This window comes from Sinocyclocheilus anshuiensis, unplaced genomic scaffold, assembly GCF_001515605.1.
Source record: "Sinocyclocheilus anshuiensis isolate Anshui unplaced genomic scaffold, SAMN03320099.WGS_v1.1 scaffold694, whole genome shotgun sequence".
Classification (NCBI taxonomy): domain Eukaryota; kingdom Metazoa; phylum Chordata; class Actinopteri; order Cypriniformes; family Cyprinidae; genus Sinocyclocheilus; species Sinocyclocheilus anshuiensis.
In genome coordinates, this window is record NW_015542477.1 from 1,125,338 (window position 1) to 1,144,520 (window position 19,183).

Here is a 19,183-nt window from a genome sequence, read left to right on the forward strand (position 1 = left end):
CCCATAGATGCGGGTCCGCCTAGACGTATGACTCTACGCGCATGCATGCCCACATATCCCCCTGAAACCAGCAGCCCTCCGCCCGAAAGGACTCGACAGCTCCAGCAGTCCCCAAACAGCGGTTTCTCAGTCGCCTGCGGTGTGACCGGAGTCACCGGACTCGGCTGCTCCAGTAGAGGCGGTGGATTTGACATGTTCAGGTTGAAGTGTTTAATATCCAAGCTCCTTTGTACTGGTCTCTGGTGTTTCTAACAAGTGATGCTGTCAAATTTCCAAATAATTTGGTAACATTATTAACGTCCATACAGAAAGCTGTCCAATAACTCCATCGCTATGATCGATTTACGACTCGCTGTGTAAGAAATATCGGGTCACAATGACCTAAACACCGGAAGCGTTTAGCGTTAGTGATGTTTTTGCATTCGTGCAAGTCATGGCTGTGCAAATATTGCGCAGACGCGATAACAGAAGGTATACTTTATTAGAAAATTGCTATGTATTAGTAAAGCGCACAAAACACGTTTAAAGTTTTATTTGCGATACTCCATAAACATTTATATAAATATATAAACAATGTGGTCATGCAGGTCATGGCATCTTTTTTCTTTCTTTTGGAAACTGGTCCGCAACACAGCTACTATTTCAAGATTAATTTTCCAGCAAGGAAAACACAAAGCAAATCTTACAGAACGCGCCCAACAGTGTCCATCAAGTGATGACATGGAGCATTTGCAGATCATTTATTTTTAAACAAGTCACTGGCTTCATATTTAAACTCCCAGGCATGTGCAGATTGCTAATGGCATGTGAAAGTCTGATATTTGTGCAAACAGATTCCTTCATTTCTGGCCACCATATCCACGTGCAATGTTATCATTCGTCTCTGCAGCATCCTTTAAAACTTGAAGCATGAGGGCATTTCTCTTTCTGGTCTCCTCCATTCGGACGGGGTTGGCCTCTGGCAGATTCTGGAAAATTAGATGAAGAGATGGATCAGGACACAACTCTAATCAGTTGTTTAAAACTTTACATTATAATATTTGCTGCAATGTAAAAACATCATATTATTTGTATAATATTCTACACAGATGTGTGATCCATGGGGATAAAAACAACGCGATACTGTGGTGATCCTTGTCAACTGCATCCAACAACAACTAATGTAGTTCTCTCACTGCTATTAATCAGGAAGCTAGAAGTGACCAGAGGGAGTAAATATCACAATCAGTGTGTAATAAAACACGATCCCATTTCATTTAATTCGTTACCCCCCACAGTTAATAAGAGATCGTGTAAAACCCTGCACGACCACGTTTATTATGAAACTGACTGTTTACAAACAATCGTTAGTACTTGCCAACAGTCGTGAAAGCAACACCCCACGATTATGCAAGTTAATCAAATAGGTTTATGTTGCTCATTAAAATTGCAATGTTTCAGTACCTTTAATATTTCCCTTTTCCTGTCCTCTCCAGGTGAAATGATGGCCCACATGCCGTAGCCCACACCGACAAGCCCAAACACCCCGATCGAGGCCAGGACGGTCCTCATACCGCTCATGGTGTGCACGAGCTCAACGCGAGCGTCCAACGCTATAATTACACGCGTGGTATAAATGATCAAGCTCCCCCGGGTCGCGAGAAATCCTAGGTCAGTATACAACACTCCGCACACTGTCAGTTGACACGATGCAGTGCATTGTGGGAGTCCTTTATTATACAACTTTTAACCGGTTACTGGCAGAGAGGTCAGACTGTGGAAACGGACTGGTGACAGTCCTTTTAACTCTCACACAGATTTATTATTATGGGATGGTTTGCAGTTATTGATAATATTATGTTTCCCATAAATTAAATATGTATTCATTCATTCAATACAACAATTTTTGTAAAAATATAAAAATAATTGAATGATAATGGTTTGGAAAGTATCCAAATATAAAGTTCCTTCTTGGGTTTCACACAAGTTGTTACCTTTTTTGTAATGGGGAAAATCATCCATAACAGGATTGCTCACAGAATGTTGGATGCAGCATAATATAACTTTTCTGGTAAAAGCATAATAATAAAATATTTTCTTACTTTACAAAAAACTGAATATTCATTTAATAAATTATGTGAAAATATTAATGTATGTATGACATTAAAAAATAGTATACCCAAAAATAAAAATTTGCTGTAAATGTACTCACGCGTCTACTCACATCTGTTCTGATGAGGTTTGTTTCCTCATCAGAACAGATTTGGAGAAATTTAACATTACTACACTTGCTCACCAATGGATCCTTTGCTGTCAGAATTGAGAGTCCAAACAGCTGATAAAAACAGATTATTGGGGATGGATTATGGGCTGGTATTTTGGCCAGAAGTGGCATTTTTAAGTTAAAAGATTTGTGTGGATTACTTGTGGACTATTGTGGTGTTTTTATCAGCTGTTTGGACTCTGACGGCACCCATTCACTGCAGAAGATCCATTAGTGAGCAAGTGATATAATGCTAAATTTCTCCAAATCTGTTCCGATGAAAAAACTAATTTATCTGCATCATGGATGGCTACCATATTTTCAGCAAATTTTCATTATTGGATGAACAATTTCTTTAAATGTTGTATATAGTCAAGAACGTCCAGACCTCTGATACAGAACAGGCAAAATGATTTGCTATATCAGACATTTAGCTAGCTACTTTACATGCTAGGTTAACTGTATATTAGATTATAGTTATCTAATGGTTCTCACAAAAAATGCATCTAATTATTTTAAAACGGGTCACTGACACCAAAGTGTACACTATTTCTGGAAAGTGCTATGATGAGGTAAAATGGGTCAGGTGGGTATTAATCATTGACTATATAACAGATCATTACTTCAACACCAATTATGAAATACTGCTTTTTAAAATATTAGTCATCTTCAAGGGTCAAATGAATGCATTCCAAAGCTGTACACTGGCTAAATAAGCAAGACAATAAATAACTCATCAGAACACAGAACAGTTGGATAATTATACTGTCCACCAGATGGCTCTAACATACTATCTGGTCTAAAATGTAGCTGTTCTAGTGTGTGTGTGTGTGTGTGTGTGTGTGCGTGCGTGCGTGCGTGTGTGTGTGTGTGTGACTCAGTGAGGGCTATGTGGGTGTGCAGGAAGCACATAAGTGCTGATAATGTGTGTCCATCAAAATCAAGGTGCAAAATAGATAGCTGGAACGGAAGGTATACATTAGTGTACCTTTAAGCGACATTTTCTCGGCCTGAACACATGTAGAGCTTTGTTCATCCCTTACTATAAAACATTACCATGGCAACCCTAGTTTCTGCACAAACACCACATTTGCTACAGTTAGAGTTACTACAATGCAACTAAAATAACATGCCATTATCCACCACTGCCGGAAAGTAGATAAAATCACACAATGATTCTAAAAGCCTCATATAACAAAGAAGATGCTATATTAATTTATTATGGTTTTAGAACAAAACAGCCTGTATTCTAGTGGAAATCGTGGTATTAAAGCGATGCACAAACTGAAATGGATCGCATCTGGTACAACAGAGCAGTCTAAAGGGTTAAATGTGCGTGAGCATTCCCTCATTTAGGGAATTTTGTTCGCCATGATTCAGTTTAGCTGAAAAGATTACTGTTATTTATGCTTTTTTTAAAAATAAATATAACTGTTTATTAGGGGTGTAATGGTACACAAAAATTACGGTCCTCGGTTTGGTATGTTTTCAGTACAGCAGAGAGAACGGAAAAAAAAATAAAATGCCTAATTTCTTGCTTAACTAAAACTATGGCTCGGTCTTTAAATAAAAAATCTGTCATTACTGCTGCAACCGGCTGCAGCCCATTTACAACAACAGCATTTACAAGAGAAGTCGCGTTGCAGTTTATGGTGCTGTTGTAGGCTAAATGGATGAAGAGATTTGAAGTGCTTTCTCTTTGGGTTGCAAAATATTTGAGCTAAAAGTCTGTTTTACTCAGAATAATGCTCTTTGGTCAGAAAATATTATTTTTTTTTTTTTCTAGACAAATTTCCTCATCACAGACACCTTACTTCCATGTAGATGTTGTGACCACGCTACAGATTCCTTCACCCTTCCTGCTCTGATTTCCAGACGTGCTAAAGGTTTAAACTTCTGATGTTCAGAAGCAGAAAGCAAGGTAATTTCTTCTGGCTGCGTTATTGCTTGAATATTTAATCGTTTCCTGCCTCTCGCACCCCCCACACCCCCTCCAAATCACTCAGTCTATAATGACACCTCTCACGCCAACCCCCTGGCTGCCTTTCCTCTCTGATTGCTACAGTAACGCTTACAGAGGCCTGCTCCTGTTGCCATGACACCCGTTTCTCCCCGAAGGTGCACCGCTGATCATTGCAGGAAATATTTATGTGCGTATGTCTGTGTGTATGTAGACTGTGTGTGGTTTACCTTCGATTTGCAGCGGTATATGCGTGGTTATGGGTGTGCCTGGTCTGTTCTGTTCTATAGTTTGTTATTGATACAGTGCTTTCATAACAGCGTTTACCACCCCTCAACACCTGTGTGGTCCTGTGTAATATTTCACAGCAGCGCGTCCAGTATGAATGCTAATCATGGCTCTGATGGCGTTGGAAACTCTAGAGCCCACTGACAGTTCGCAGCGGAATTTCAAACACTAATTCACGCTTACAATTTGCGTATGTGTTGTTGTACATACGTAAATCATCTGTGTGTGTGTGTGTGTGTGACTCAGTGAGGGCTATGTGGGTGTGCAGGAAGCACATAAGTGCTGATAATGTGTGTCCATCAAAATCAAGGTGCAAAATAGATAGCTGGAACGGAAGGTATACATTAGTGTACCTTTAAGCGACATTTTCTCGGCCTGAACACATGTAGAGCTTTGTTCATCCCTTACTATAAAACATTACCATGGCAACCCTAGTTTCTGCACAAACACCACATTTGCTACAGTTAGAGTTACTACAATGCAACTAAAATAACATGCCATTATCCACCACTGCCGGAAAGTAGATAAAATCACACAATGATTCTAAAAGCCTCATATAACAAAGAAGATGCTATATTAATTTATTATGGTTTTAGAACAAAACAGCCTGTATTCTAGTGGAAATCGTGGTATTAAAGCGATGCACAAACTGAAATGGATCGCATCTGGTACAACAGAGCAGTCTAAAGGGTTAAATGTGCGTGAGCATTCCCTCATTTAGGGAATTTTGTTCGCCATGATTCAGTTTAGCTGAAAAGATTACTGTTATTTATGCTTTTTTTAAAAATAAATATAACTGTTTATTAGGGGTGTAATGGTACACAAAAATTACGGTCCTCGGTTTGGTATGTTTTCAGTACAGCAGAGAGAACGGAAAAAAAAATAAAATGCCTAATTTCTTGCTTAACTAAAACTATGGCTCGGTCTTTAAATAAAAAATCTGTCATTACTGCTGCAACCGGCTGCAGCCCATTTACAACAACAGCATTTACAAGAGAAGTCGCGTTGCAGTTTATGGTGCTGTTGTAGGCTAAATGGATGAAGAGATTTGAAGTGCTTTCTCTTTGGGTTGCAAAATATTTGAGCTAAAAGTCTGTTTTACTCAGAATAATGCTCTTTGGTCAGAAAATATTATTTTTTTTTTTTTCTAGACAAATTTCCTCATCACAGACACCTTACTTCCATGTAGATGTTGTGACCACGCTACAGATTCCTTCACCCTTCCTGCTCTGATTTCCAGACGTGCTAAAGGTTTAAACTTCTGATGTTCAGAAGCAGAAAGCAAGGTAATTTCTTCTGGCTGCGTTATTGCTTGAATATTTAATCGTTTCCTGCCTCTCGCACCCCCCACACCCCCTCCAAATCACTCAGTCTATAATGACACCTCTCACGCCAACCCCCTGGCTGCCTTTCCTCTCTGATTGCTACAGTAACGCTTACAGAGGCCTGCTCCTGTTGCCATGACACCCGTTTCTCCCCGAAGGTGCACCGCTGATCATTGCAGGAAATATTTATGTGCGTATGTCTGTGTGTATGTAGACTGTGTGTGGTTTACCTTCGATTTGCAGCGGTATATGCGTGGTTATGGGTGTGCCTGGTCTGTTCTGTTCTATAGTTTGTTATTGATACAGTGCTTTCATAACAGCGTTTACCACCCCTCAACACCTGTGTGGTCCTGTGTAATATTTCACAGCAGCGCGTCCAGTATGAATGCTAATCATGGCTCTGATGGCGTTGGAAACTCTAGAGCCCACTGACAGTTCGCAGCGGAATTTCAAACACTAATTCACGCTTACAATTTGCGTATGTGTTGTTGTACATACGTAAATCATCTGTGGAAAGGGGAAACGTACACTGTAAAAAAAATTCTGTAAAATTTATGGTAAAAAACCGGCAGCTGTGGTTGCCGGAATTTTACGTGTGAGCGTGTGTGTGTGTGTGTTTGGATACCTGAACGTATGTACTTTCCAAATGCAGAGAATGTCAATTATAATCGCATTATTAGTAAAACAATGTAAAGCAAGTACATAAATAAGCTTCTGCTTTATGCAGAAATTACCTTTCCATCTTGAGCTTTTACAGAAACAGGACCATTAAGTGCTGTTTTAGTCTATTTATCCTGAGTAGCCTATACACAAAAACATAAATTGAAGCTAATTAATTAAAAGTGTTGCGGGTAAGCAAAGCAGTATTTGTAAAAAGTAATTTGGGTTTCAGTAGGGTGCAATAACGAATGGTAAAAGGCTTTCTGTGATATACGATTCTGATTGGTCAACCACAGGTTTGCTGTCAAAAAAGGGTAACAATTTAGTATAAGGACCAATTCTCACTAGTTGCATGCATATTATTAAAATTTTGTCTGTTTATTAGTACTTATAAAGCACATATTCTGCATGACCATATACTAGGCTACATCCCTGATCCCAATACCTAAACTTAACAACTACCTTACTATTAATAAGCAGCAAATTAGTTTGTGTAGTTAGAGTTTATTGAGGCAAAAGTCGTAGTTAATTGTTTGTTAATAGTGAGAATTGAACCTTAAAATATGTACTTTTTAATGTTAAAATTGTTTTATTTACTTATTAATGTGTCCATTAATCTGATTAATTTTTAAATAATAACTTAAATATTGTAATGTAGTAATTTAGAATATTTTAATGTTTTAATGCTATTTATTATTTTATTAATTCATTTATTAATTTGAAATCATTCTTGGCTTACCTTTGAAGTCTTATTTGTAAATGTAAGCTTGCTTATTTTTTGCCATTCCAAAAAAAAAAAAGTATATATAAACTGTATAAAACCATGCTAACATGCTAATAAATTAGAAGTGTATCAGGCAAGCAAAGCAGTATGTTTCTGAAAGTAATTTTGCTTGGTTTCGGTAGGGTTCTTTATTGACTGTTGTGGAATACTCAGTTTCTGATTGGTCAACCACAGGTCTGCCATTTAATACTTTTGCTTAATGACCACTAAATGAATGTTGCTCGAGGCAAAAGGTTCATGTCTCTTGTATCATTACACACTCCTTTTTCTCACATAATTATTAAAAAAGTAATTTTAATTAATTAATTAAAAGCTATTTTAATTAACATTAACTCATTTAATGTATCTTATTAATACAATCAACAACTATTAACAATTTAACTATTCAGGCTAACAATTTCCTATGATGCCTATGATCCCATGATTAATAAAATCTCTCTCTCTCTCTCTCTCTCTCTCTCTCTCTCTCTCTCTCTGTATGTGTATTAGTACAGAAAGTGTATTCTACCTAAGCCAATGATCCTATTTGTGCTGATCATCTCAGGTGACTTTTTGTCTAGTGTCCAAAGTATCTCCAAACTATCTTTATTCTCTCAACCCATTTATCATTCTAACTTTTAGTTCTCACCCCACTGTTCTAATTTGAAGTATTTCCCCCTAACGTTAAACCTCATCTTAATTCTGATAAGGTTCACAGTACTGAGATTTGCAGCGATGCATAATTCATGTCTCCCACTGTCCTTCTTAATGTTCTGTCACTCTTTTCATCATATTGTGGAAATGACTCTTCCAATTTATGGAGATGTTCTCATGCATTCAACAGCAGCGACAGGCTTTCTAGACATCAGACTAAATTATGCCATTTGCTGTTGATTCATCATTGACAAAAGGCATCTTAAATGCTATAAAGAAAGGGTTAAATTGGTGATCCTACTACATTTAATTTCCTTCAGATGGAAAATCTTGGTGATTTGAAAACCAGCTCTTCAAACAGAGAACCATTTACATACAAGTGTAGCTGTCTCAGACTGTGTGTGTGTGTGTGTGTGTGTGTGTACCAGCAGCTTGTCTGTGGCTCACTCATGTTTCAAACTTATCAATTGTAACCAGTTTCCATAGCAACATCTCTCAAGAGGTGAAGAGAGAGGGAGAGAAAGAGCAGAAAGAGAAATAGACTTTGGCAATGGAGTGTGTGTGATTACATGCATGTTTCTGCATGCGCTGCACATAAACTACACTCCGCTGCTCTTTGATAAAATTCATGTTTCAAAACAGCAATTTAGGGGTTTTGCTGCAATTTTTATATTATTTATTTATTACTCTGTTCTATTTTCCTGCTCCATTTTCATACCAAATTGCTTTTCAAAGCTTTGGCAAATGTTTCAGCTGTGCGGCCATGGACAGAAAACCTATTTTGGACAGGCTTTTTGGTTTTGATTTTCAGCAAGCGAGAGAGAGAGACAACTTAACATAAAATGCATTTCATTCTTTTTGTGTCTCCATGGCAACCAAACTGTGTTAGCCTCTTATTTACTCCAGTGCACTCACACTTTTTCTATCTCTCCCTTTCATTATCACTCTTTCACATTTACTTTTGCTTGAGACTTGCAAGAATCTGCTCAAATTCTTTATAAACTGTCTCTATCTCTTGGCCTTCATCATTTGCCTTGATCTTTTTTTCTTCTTTTCACAGTTTCATCCCTTTTCAATTTACTCATTTATTTTTTGGTGGAATTCAATTTCCTCCTTTTGCAGACCAGCTTATTTTTTAAATAAAAATACCCTCTCTCATTTCAACATTTATAAAGATTGCAACATGTTGATCAAGTTATACCACTCAGAACTTTGGGATTGGTAAGATTTGCAAATGTTTTTGAGAGTCTCTTATGCTCACCAAGGCCGCATTTATTTGACAACAATAATGTGAAATATTATTTCAATTTAAAATAACTGTTTTTTTTTTTTTTTATATATATTTTAAACTTTCATTCCTGTGGTGATGGTAAACCTGAATTTTCAATTTGAATTACTCCAGTCTTCAGTGTCACATGATCCTTCAGAAATCATTCTAATATGTTGATTCGCTGCTAAAGAAACATTTTTTATTATTATCAATGTTGAAAACATTAGTGCTGGTTATATTTTTGTAAAAATAGTCTTAGATATTTTTCATTATACTTTGATGAATAGAACAGCATCAAAATAGCAGCAGTTCTTTAATATATATATATTTGTAAAACTATAAACTATAAAAGACTTTGCTGTTACTTTTGATCAATTTATTGCATCCTTGCTGAATAAAAGGCTAATTAATTCCAAGGTTAATTCCAACCCCAAAATGCAAATCAACAAACAGACTTTTTTTGGCAACATCGTTTTATTAGAACATGTGTAATTGCTTTTGGAGTATACAAGATATTTGGTTGTAATCAACTGAATACAGACCATAAAGTTACCAAAGGTGCTGTAGCGTACATTAAAGGGTTAGTTCACCCAAAAATGAAAATTCTGTCATTAATTACTCACCCTCGTGTTGTTCGAAATCCTTAAGACCTTCGTTAATCTTTGGAACACAATTTAAGATATTTTTGATGAAATATGAGGGCTCTCTGACCCTCCCATAGACAGCAAGGTAACTACCACGTTCAAGGTCCAGAAAAGTATGATCGACATTCGACAAAGTAGTTCGTGTGACATCAGTGGTTCAACTGTAAAGTTACGAAGCTACGAGAATACTTTTTTGCGCAAAGAAAACAAAAATAACGACTTTATTCCACACTTTCGTCTCTACTACTACACAAATTTTTCGGTCAGCGCCGGCTCTGCCACATGCTCGCGTCATGGTACTGTCGTGAACGCGCGTCCAAAGTGACGCAGTAGAGACGAAAATGTGGAATAAAGTCGTTACTTTTGTTTTCTTTGCGCAAAAATGTATTCTCGTAGCTTCGTAATGTCACAGTTGAACCACTGATGTCACACGGACTACTTTGTCGATCATCTTGGTACTTTTCTGGACCTTGAACGTAGTAGTTACCTTGCTGTCTATGGGAGGGTCAGAGAGCCCTCATATTTCATCAAAAATATCTTAACTTGTGTTCCGAAGATGAACGAAGGTCTTACGGGTTTGGAACAACACGAGGGTGAGTAATTAATGACAGAATTTTCATTTTTGGGTGAACTAACCCTTTAATGAATCATGTATAAAAGACATAATCATGCAGGTATTCTTAAATGTAGATACTGCATGTGAACTAATATTAATCACAAAAAGACACTCAGTGATGACGTCTATAATGAAGACCCAGTCAGCTGTCTCTCGGCCCACATTCCTGTGCTATTAGCGATTGTCCAGGATATATATTCACATTTTTGAGGGTACATCAAGTCAACGCCAAGATGGAAAGAAGACCCGGGAGTTCAAAGTGTTGCCAAAAAGCACTCAGACTGTGTCATTATTAAATTGCTTGCTTTTAAGTTGAATATGAAGCTAGTGAAGTGGCTCATGAGAGATACGTTCGGCCACTCTATTCATCTACAAAGGCAGAACTACACACAGCTTAGGTAAATAATCATTAATCTACTTGTTTAGCTTAGCAGACTGATGGACACAGCACAACACAGGAACTCCAGGTGAGAGGCCTTATGATACACGGAACAGAGTGGCATTAAATGTCGGATATAGTCTAACAACACAGAAGATTGCCTGCAAAGTTTGTATTCGATGTGAGACCGTCATCATCAGTCCATTGTCCAAAGCATCATCATCGGCGAACGTTTTTCCGACACCAGTGTCTCCATCATCTGCATCACGGTCCGCTGTGTCCGGCTGTCTCACGCACATCAGCCCACTCAACGCAAATGAGTCTTCCTCTGTTGTTTGCTACAGTTCATCTGTTGGCATTCCAAAAGTGCTTTTATGATTTGTCACAGTCTATCGAGTATTTGAACTCCGGCAGAGGTTGGGGTCGGATCTCTCTTTCCTCCGGTACGGCCCGTCCTGCACGCCCGTCTCAATTAAGAGTCTGCCATTCTGCTTGACCGCTCGTCCTCACCGCAGCCCATAATGGATGAATCCGGAACATGGGGTGTCAGTCCTCAGATGTGATGCTGCTCTAACAGTTTCCCCGGTTTGTGATACTTATCTCATTGGTCGATTTGCTTTGAAATGTCTTTGTAAACGTCACCATCAGATTTTACGTAAAAATATATTTCTTGTCCGGTTGTTTAAGGACACTAATAGAACTACCCTGGCCATATATTCAGAATTTAATCAATTATTATATCGTACCTCTACATACAGGGTACATTTATCTACCACAAATACTGAAATAGCAAATACTTAGCAGTTATTAAATACTTTGACATAACAAGTTATCTGAAGAAAAAGACGTTGCGACAAAGTCCACGGTCTATTGATTTAAAATTCAAGGTAACACATTCTGTAATGGCCTCAGTAGCACTTTACGTGTCTCTTTGTAGACATTAAGAACCATTTGTTGCTATGAGCAGCGGAAATTTTCAGCAGCCCTTGAGAAATTCAATGGTGTTACAAAACATCTACACTGCCTGAGTCTTTTGTTCACCATATTTCTCTCTTTCTATTGCACTCGTTTTCTTTTGGTCCACATCTCCACTTGTTTTTTTTTTAATGGCAGTAACTGAGGCAGCTTTACATTGACAGCTTTAAATGCCTCCTTGTCTTGAGCTTTTTCTACATCTGTCCATTGTCCATCCCCACCCAGGAGATCTGAGGAGGAGCTGAACAAGGTCTGTGGATGAGGGAGAGGAGAGCGCGACATAGTTCGGTCTTTATTCTGTCGTTTTTCTCCTTCCTTTCACAATCAACTGTCCTTCATTTGATCCCTTAGAAGCTGACCAAAGCATACACCATACTGCAAAAGAGATCGAGAGAAATTAATCAAGAGAGATACACTAAACAAACTTTCACCATCTTAATTAAGAAAAGACATTCTAGGACAAAGTCAGTCTTCAGTGTCTTGTGATCCCTCAGAAATCATTTTAATATGCTGATTTTGTGCTCAAGAAACGTTTCTTATTATTATAAACGATGAAAACAGCTGAATTTTTTCGTTTCTTTCATTTCTTATTTTACATTTCTTTTGTCCAGTTTGAGAAGTCCATTGTTCCTCTCAGATGATGAAGTAGGTAATCGTAATGCCAACAATAAAATCCAAACATAAGATCTCATAACATAGGATATCTAAATGGGTAGATGATATATGAATGAGGAGGGTTTACCTGTACAAATAGTAGAAAAAGGAGAGAAGGTAGAAGCCTAGCTTGCACCAGGACTCTTTTTGGCAGTAATTCAGAATGTCTGCATTCATCACACTCACTGGATCATACATAACCTCAGACCCATCTGCAGGACGGTGGAAAAACCTGAGGGAGATAAAAAGTGAGGGGGAATTGCAACAGGGACCCATTTTGAAATTTCATGTAAGTGAGGGACAGTTTGTACCTCCAGAGGTGATAGAGGAGCAGGGGGATGTTAAGGCCCAGAGTCACCCACTCCCCTGCACACATGAACATCAGACAGAACAGCCCGTGGATGGAATACTCTGGAACCACCAGCTGGGGACAAAAACAGTTTCAAGTACTCGTCATGTTTATAAGCATGAATTCACATATTCGACATCTTTTGCACATTCAGTTCTGACTCTTTGTGTGTGCAAGATATGAGTGTGCCTCCAAGTACAGAGCAAGAAAAGAAAAGGGGGAAGAGAAATGAAAAGAGATACAGTGATGCCACTTTAAGGAAGACCAGAAGTAGACTATTTTGTGGTTGTTTGGGAGATACAGAATGTTAACACAGGGGTTTCCAATCAACCCCTATAGGGCTCTGAATATACTCTAAGAGTATATATAAAATTGCATTTTCATGACATTTCTAGCTATTAAAGTATGGATGCATGATGCACTAAGTTTGGGGTCAGTAAGATTGAATTCTTTTTAAACAAGTCTCTTACTCTCATCAGGGCTGCATTTATTTGATTAAAATACAGTAAAACAGTAATATTATAAATGGCAATAAAATAACTGTTTTCTATTTTATTATATATTATAATGTAATTTATTCCTCTGATGGCAAAACTGAAGTGGCCATTACTCCAGTCTTCAGTGTCACATGATCCTTCAGAAATTACTTTAATATGCCAATTTGGTGTTCAACAAACATAATATTTTTGTGGAAATAATGAAATTTTTTTTCAGGATTCTTTAATGAATAGAAAGCTGAAGTACTAATTTACTAAACTAAATTACTAAAAAGAACCCCAAACTGACCCAAAACTTTTGAATGAGTGTATACATCAGCGCTATTATTAGTTATTGCCGATATTAGATTTTTATAATTTCTGTCATGACAGCTCTCGGAAGGATTGGCATGGTAATGTACATGACAATATTATTGTGTTTGGTCTTGGTGGACGAGCTCATTGGCTGCTGATACAAAAAGAACCAATCAGATGATGATGATGTCATTACATCAGATTGAGCAGCTGATGGCAGCGCCATCTAGAGTTTCATGCCAGAACTTTGGATTTATCATTATCAGCTAACATTGGAAATTTAATTCATACATGGATCTTTATAAACTAATTATTTACTTAATTTAATAACACAGTTAATGTTATTAATTCTTAAAATTAACATCCATTTTTTATACTGTATATTATAATGTTGTAATGCCTGAATATAGCTGAAGCATCTAAAATTATTTTTATTGTTTTATTTTTTATTTATTTAGTAAAAGATAGGAGTATCAGCCAGAATACCTTAGGGCTATAGGCAAGAATTGCAAGAATCAGTGCATCACTATTATAAAGTAAATAAAAAAAAATAGCTAGCTTCTCTTGCATGTCCTCCCCACTTTATATATGCTTACACTTGACTTGATCTGCCACAATTTCACTCACCCTTCGGAGGAGGTTGCAGATTCTCTCGATGTTCAATATTCTTTCCCTCTGAGGAAAAACAGAAGAGCGCAATAAGATTGCATGTTTCTGCATGTGTGTTCACATATGTGCCTGTATGCCGTTTCAGTGTCTCTGAAACCTGCTGTTCACAGTTGGGAGACTGATGCTGAGTAGTTTATGCTGTGTGAAAGGAATCGTGATCTAAGAAAAGCCTTACCGCTCTGGTGGGGTTGCTCTGATCGATGGGATTTTTGAAGTCTGTGCGCAGCTCATCAAACGCAATAATCTTGAGAAGAGACAAAGAGAATTTGTGTTACACGAGCATTTAAACAAAACCACTGGACATTTTGGAGGTTTGAGACGATGAAGGGTGATTGTACCATCTGTGGCCCTTTTTATCTTTAACTTTCCTCATTCTCTAGCCATTCCTACAGCTTCAAGCTACGTTCTCCCCTCCTTACTTTTCCCCATATAGATCTATATCTCCTGCCATCCCCTCACTTTGTTCTCTGTAAACAGATGCAGTTGCCATGGTGATCGAACGAGCCCCTAAGCGGGCGTCATGGTTGCTATAGAAGTGAGTTCTCATTCTTATTGGCTGAGAGCCATACAAAGATAGGGGGAGAAGGAGAGGAAAGGGGGATGGGGTGTCAGAACCAAATTACGGTTTGATAAGCATTCTCAATAACATGGTTTCTCACCGGCATACGCAGACACTCAAGCCTCCCCCACTCTCTGTGTCCATACTCTCTCCTTCTCTCACATACATTTACACACACACACTCACCAAATGACTCATGTTTAGAATCTCTCCCACTCCTGTCATTAGTCAATGCTCAGTCATTTCAAGTCTGTTTCTTAATGGCCTTTTGAACGTCTTACAAGTAAGGTCTGCGGTCTAATGCCGATCTGAAAATATCCCTGACTTCTGGTTTGGCATTCAGGGCTTATGTTTTAGATGTTGAAACCTCTGCTCTCTAGTGTTTTAGTGTTTCAGACAGATTTGAACAGTTCAGGGCCATTGTGTTTGTCTGCTGTTGCCTTTTGCGAGAATGCCGCCTCTAATATGAAGAATACAGATGATGTTGAAGTCTCTGGCGGCGACTGTGCAAATTTCATTTGTGATTCTACAGACAGTGGGCTGGCACAGAACAACCAGTAGAGTTCAAATAAGCTGTTGACCTCTTCCTCTTCAGCGCTCTCGCTCTCTGTGTTTGTGTGCATTGGTGAATCTAAAACATGTCTAAGTCACATTACACCTCAAAATGAAAAGAAAAATATTTTTTGATGAATTTATATTTTTTTACATTTTTGACCCCACGACCCACGATACATTAAATATACATTGTTTTTGCAATATATAAAATATATTGATATTGTTGTAAAATAATTTTCATGACATTTTCCCCTAGAATTTCCATTGCAAAAAGCACCTAGAAGTTGCTTTTTATGTTTTCAATGGTAATTCTCATTATATTGTCATTAATGTAATATAATTTTTTGTTTTGATTTTCTTACACACTGTAATAAAACTCTTTGTAGAATTTAATCTTCCAAAGTTAAAGGGAAGTATGTACATGATGTACAGTGATGTATAAATACATTTTAAAAGCACAAATTTATTTATACATTATATATACATTATTACATATATTTATACTGTATGGAGAATCAAGGGGGGAAATGTGCTTATTTGCTAAATTAAAATAAATATGTGATTAAAATTAATGTGCTTAATATCTCAAATAATGGTCCTAAAAATATGCTTAATTTTCTAAGTAAAATATTATTTCTTATTTTTTCCATAATATAATCGTTCTTAAGGTTTTGTGCGATTTACATTTACATTATTGACTGTATGTATGTGTGTGTTTGTGTGCATGTACACACAGGTAGACTCCCGCCTCCTACTTCCTTTTTTTTTCTGTATCCGTCTACTTGTTCTGTAAATCATTAATCATCCATGACTCAGAATGTCTGCTCTATTAATAACTGCCGCGATTTGTATTCACCTCATGGATAAGGCCTCTTGTTAAGGGCAGGGGAGACAGCTTGGACAGACACACACCAGTCTCTGCGCTCAAAAAACTGGCACGAACTCACACACACATACACACACATTCACACTCATGCAGTCAGACACTTGGCAATGGCATGGATCCCAACGCCAATTGAAATGGAAGTGTGACAGTGTTACAGGTAACAGGAACTCGTACAAATTCACATTCACTGAGTAAAGTGTAAAATTGCAGACGTACCTGCCAGATGACGAAGAAGATGAGGGCAGCGCACAACACGAGTGTTAACATGTAGCAAAAGGCCGCAAAGGTGAAGGCCATGGCTGTGCCAGCCAGCCTGACGGTGATCTGGGTCGAGAGAGGGCGAGGGGGAGATTTCCCCTGCTCTCTCTCTCTCTCTGTCACTCTCCTTACACTCTCACCCCCTTCAAGGAAGTTACAAAGCACTTCCCTCTTCTTCTGTCTCTCCTCTTAAAGCTCACGGTCCATCTTAGGATGAAGTCGGGAGAGAATTCGAGAGGAATCTTCTTGGTATGGAGCTGCAGATATGAGGCGTCTGGCTGGTTATCCGCCTCCGCTGGCTGGAGCGCCTTGTAACGTGTGGCTGGACAGTGTGTGTTCGTGTTTAATTCTTCCTCTCTGTCCACCTAAGATAACTGCTTGAGCTGTTTCCTCTTTTCAGTCTCTCTGCCATCTCCCCTGTTCCTTCACTTGCTCTCCTTCTGCCTCTCTGATTGGTAGCGAGGGGGGTTTGTATGTATGTGGAGAATCGCTCCCCTCCCCCGTCTCTAAGATTAGTGCTGCACACTGGGTCCACACACCTTATTTACAGCAGAACACCTTAAAAATATCTTGTGGGCACATCGGAGGATGAATGTCCTCGGTATACAATCTGAAAAACAGACAGTGATTCCAGTTGCACTCTTAAAAATAAAGGTTCCAAAAGGGAGTTTTGGCAGTGATGCCACAGCAGAACCTTTCAGTGAACAGTTCTTAAAAGAACCATTTTTTAAGTGTGAAGAATATTTGAATAATCTATATTATTAAAAGCCTTTGTGCAGTGGAAAGCTTCCATGGATGTTAAAGGTTCTCCATGAAACCATCAAAGCCAATTCAGATCCTATATTTTTAAGAGTGTATAAAGTAATGAATGGATGAATGTGTTGAACAGTAATTACAATTAGACACATTTTACCTGTCACAGTGTCATCATTTTAATCAATAACAGGACATGTATGTGGATCTAACTGACAGGTCTTACAATGATTCATATTCTCTCTTAGAATAAAAGATGATTGATCAGTTTTAAGTGCTGATGATTTGCTATTATGGATAATATGCATATATTAACACATTAATGACAACATAATCTTAATTAAACTCTTTTGGATGGAATTTGTGGCTTCAAAATTAGTCATTGAGACTGCAAGTGTAAACAAAAAAATTGTTTACTTAATATGGATTTGTAGCAAAAAGCATTTTTTATGATTATATATTGAACTTATTATCCTGAGTAATCTATGCAAGGCTTTGTAGACATGTGAATTTCCAAGACACTATTGCATTTATTTAAAATATTTACTGGTGGATTTGGCTGATGCAACAAACCAATTGATTTAGCCAAAAAAAAAAGTAAAATGTCCCAATTTTTTTATTTGCAGTTGTGTGTGAATCCATAACAAAACTGTAATGGTGTTCAATCCTTCTAAACAGTGTACACATGAATAATAAGACGTTCAAAATGACGGTGAAGAATGGCTAAATAAGTTAGCTGTGGTACATGACAGAATGAAAGAACAAGAGCATTTACCTGTGTTTTCTGAAGCAGCGGCGCAAGTCTGTCTATGTCTGTCCTCTCTCCCCTCATTTTCCTCCCATCAATCTGGGTCGACACCATGTCAGAAATCTCTGGTCTGCTTTGCTCTGAGTGTCAGTGTCGGTCCCATCACAGTCTCTCATTGGCTGCTGGGTGCTCTGTGACCAGGTATGAAACAGCAGAAAGAAGCCAAACATGCATGAATGCGCTGGCTGTATTTTTTTGTTTTATCTTATGCTTTTGTTCCCCTCGCAGCTTTCTGAAGTCTGACACTTAATTAACTTAGCGTTTTTCTCTTTTTCCACTTCATCTGCCTTACCCACTTACCCTCCGCTTTCTCTCGCTCTCATTCCTTCTCTGCCACTCTCAGTTTTTTACCAATTCAAGCATTCCCCGCTGGTATTTGATCTCAAAAGCAGAACCAATGGAAAAGCCCTTCTCGCTCGCCCCCCATCTCTTTGATTAGAATTAAAATGTGATGTTATTACCTCTGAACGCGATGCTCAACTACATTCAACAGTCTTCTCTTCCTCCGTCCCTCTATTTTATGCCCTACTCTCTCATTCCCTAGAGAGATATGAGGGGGCAGAGGGAGCTCCGAGTCTTTCTTCTTTGGCTTCCCTTGTTTGTCTCTCACTTTCTCTCTCCCATCCTCTTTTATTCTCTTACTACCTTCTTGATGAAAGTGCGTCTCTGTCACTGCAGGAGAGATGAAGAAAGGTTTGATTCTACCTCTTTCTTTGTAGTCAAATCTGCAGTCATGTTTCCAAAGATCATGGGTAGAAGAGAGGTATTTTATATCATTCACAATCTGTTTGTTTTTTTCACAGGGTTCCCACAAATTCCATTGCTGCCGCTTTCACATTCCAAGTCAGATACCAATCCTGGGAATTAATAGATTAATTATTATAATATTATAATTATAAGAAGAGATTAAAATGATAAAAACTTATTACAAGTTGTACAAATATATCCAGTAAAACAAAAATGTATCTACAGTAGAACATAAATTATGCTCATATTCTAAACTATTTTAAAAATGGCATTATATGTTCCATAATATTATTATTTATTATTATTATATTGTATTCGTATTATTATTCATTAAAATCTATAATAATAACATATAAGTAGCACTATTTTACATGTTCT

At 37.8% G+C, this 19,183-nt stretch overlaps 2 protein-coding genes across 3 annotated transcripts; both read right to left on the minus strand.

Moving 5' to 3' along the window:
* Window positions 1-724: 724 nt before the first annotated feature.
* On the minus strand, window positions 725-1,716 carry LOC107693944 (ubiquinol-cytochrome-c reductase complex assembly factor 3-like). Its single transcript, XM_016493513.1, has 2 exons — window positions 1,444-1,716; window positions 725-968 (listed from the first exon to the last, which is right to left on the minus strand). The coding sequence occupies exons 1-2, from the start codon at window positions 1,558-1,560 to the stop codon at window positions 840-842; spliced, it is 246 nt and encodes an 81-aa protein (XP_016348999.1). The 5' UTR covers window positions 1,561-1,716; the 3' UTR covers window positions 725-839.
* Window positions 1,717-10,732: 9,016 nt separating this feature from the next.
* Window positions 10,733-18,733, minus strand: LOC107693945 (protein cornichon homolog 2). Of its 2 annotated transcripts, XM_016493514.1 has the most exons (8): window positions 18,520-18,733; window positions 18,026-18,189; window positions 16,456-17,107; window positions 14,415-14,483; window positions 14,198-14,245; window positions 12,742-12,854; window positions 12,519-12,662; window positions 10,733-12,151 (listed from the first exon to the last, which is right to left on the minus strand). In XM_016493514.1, exons 3-8 carry the CDS (start codon window positions 16,534-16,536, stop codon window positions 12,124-12,126), a joined length of 483 nt encoding a protein of 160 aa, XP_016349000.1. In that variant the 5' UTR covers window positions 16,537-17,107; window positions 18,026-18,189; window positions 18,520-18,733; the 3' UTR covers window positions 10,733-12,123. The 2 variants fall into 2 exon arrangements, with proteins under 2 accessions (XP_016349000.1, XP_016349001.1); XM_016493515.1 differs by lacking the exons at window positions 18,026-18,189; window positions 18,520-18,733 and having other exon boundaries at window positions 16,456-16,683; window positions 16,927-17,035.
* Between the last annotated feature and the right edge of the window lie 450 nt (window positions 18,734-19,183).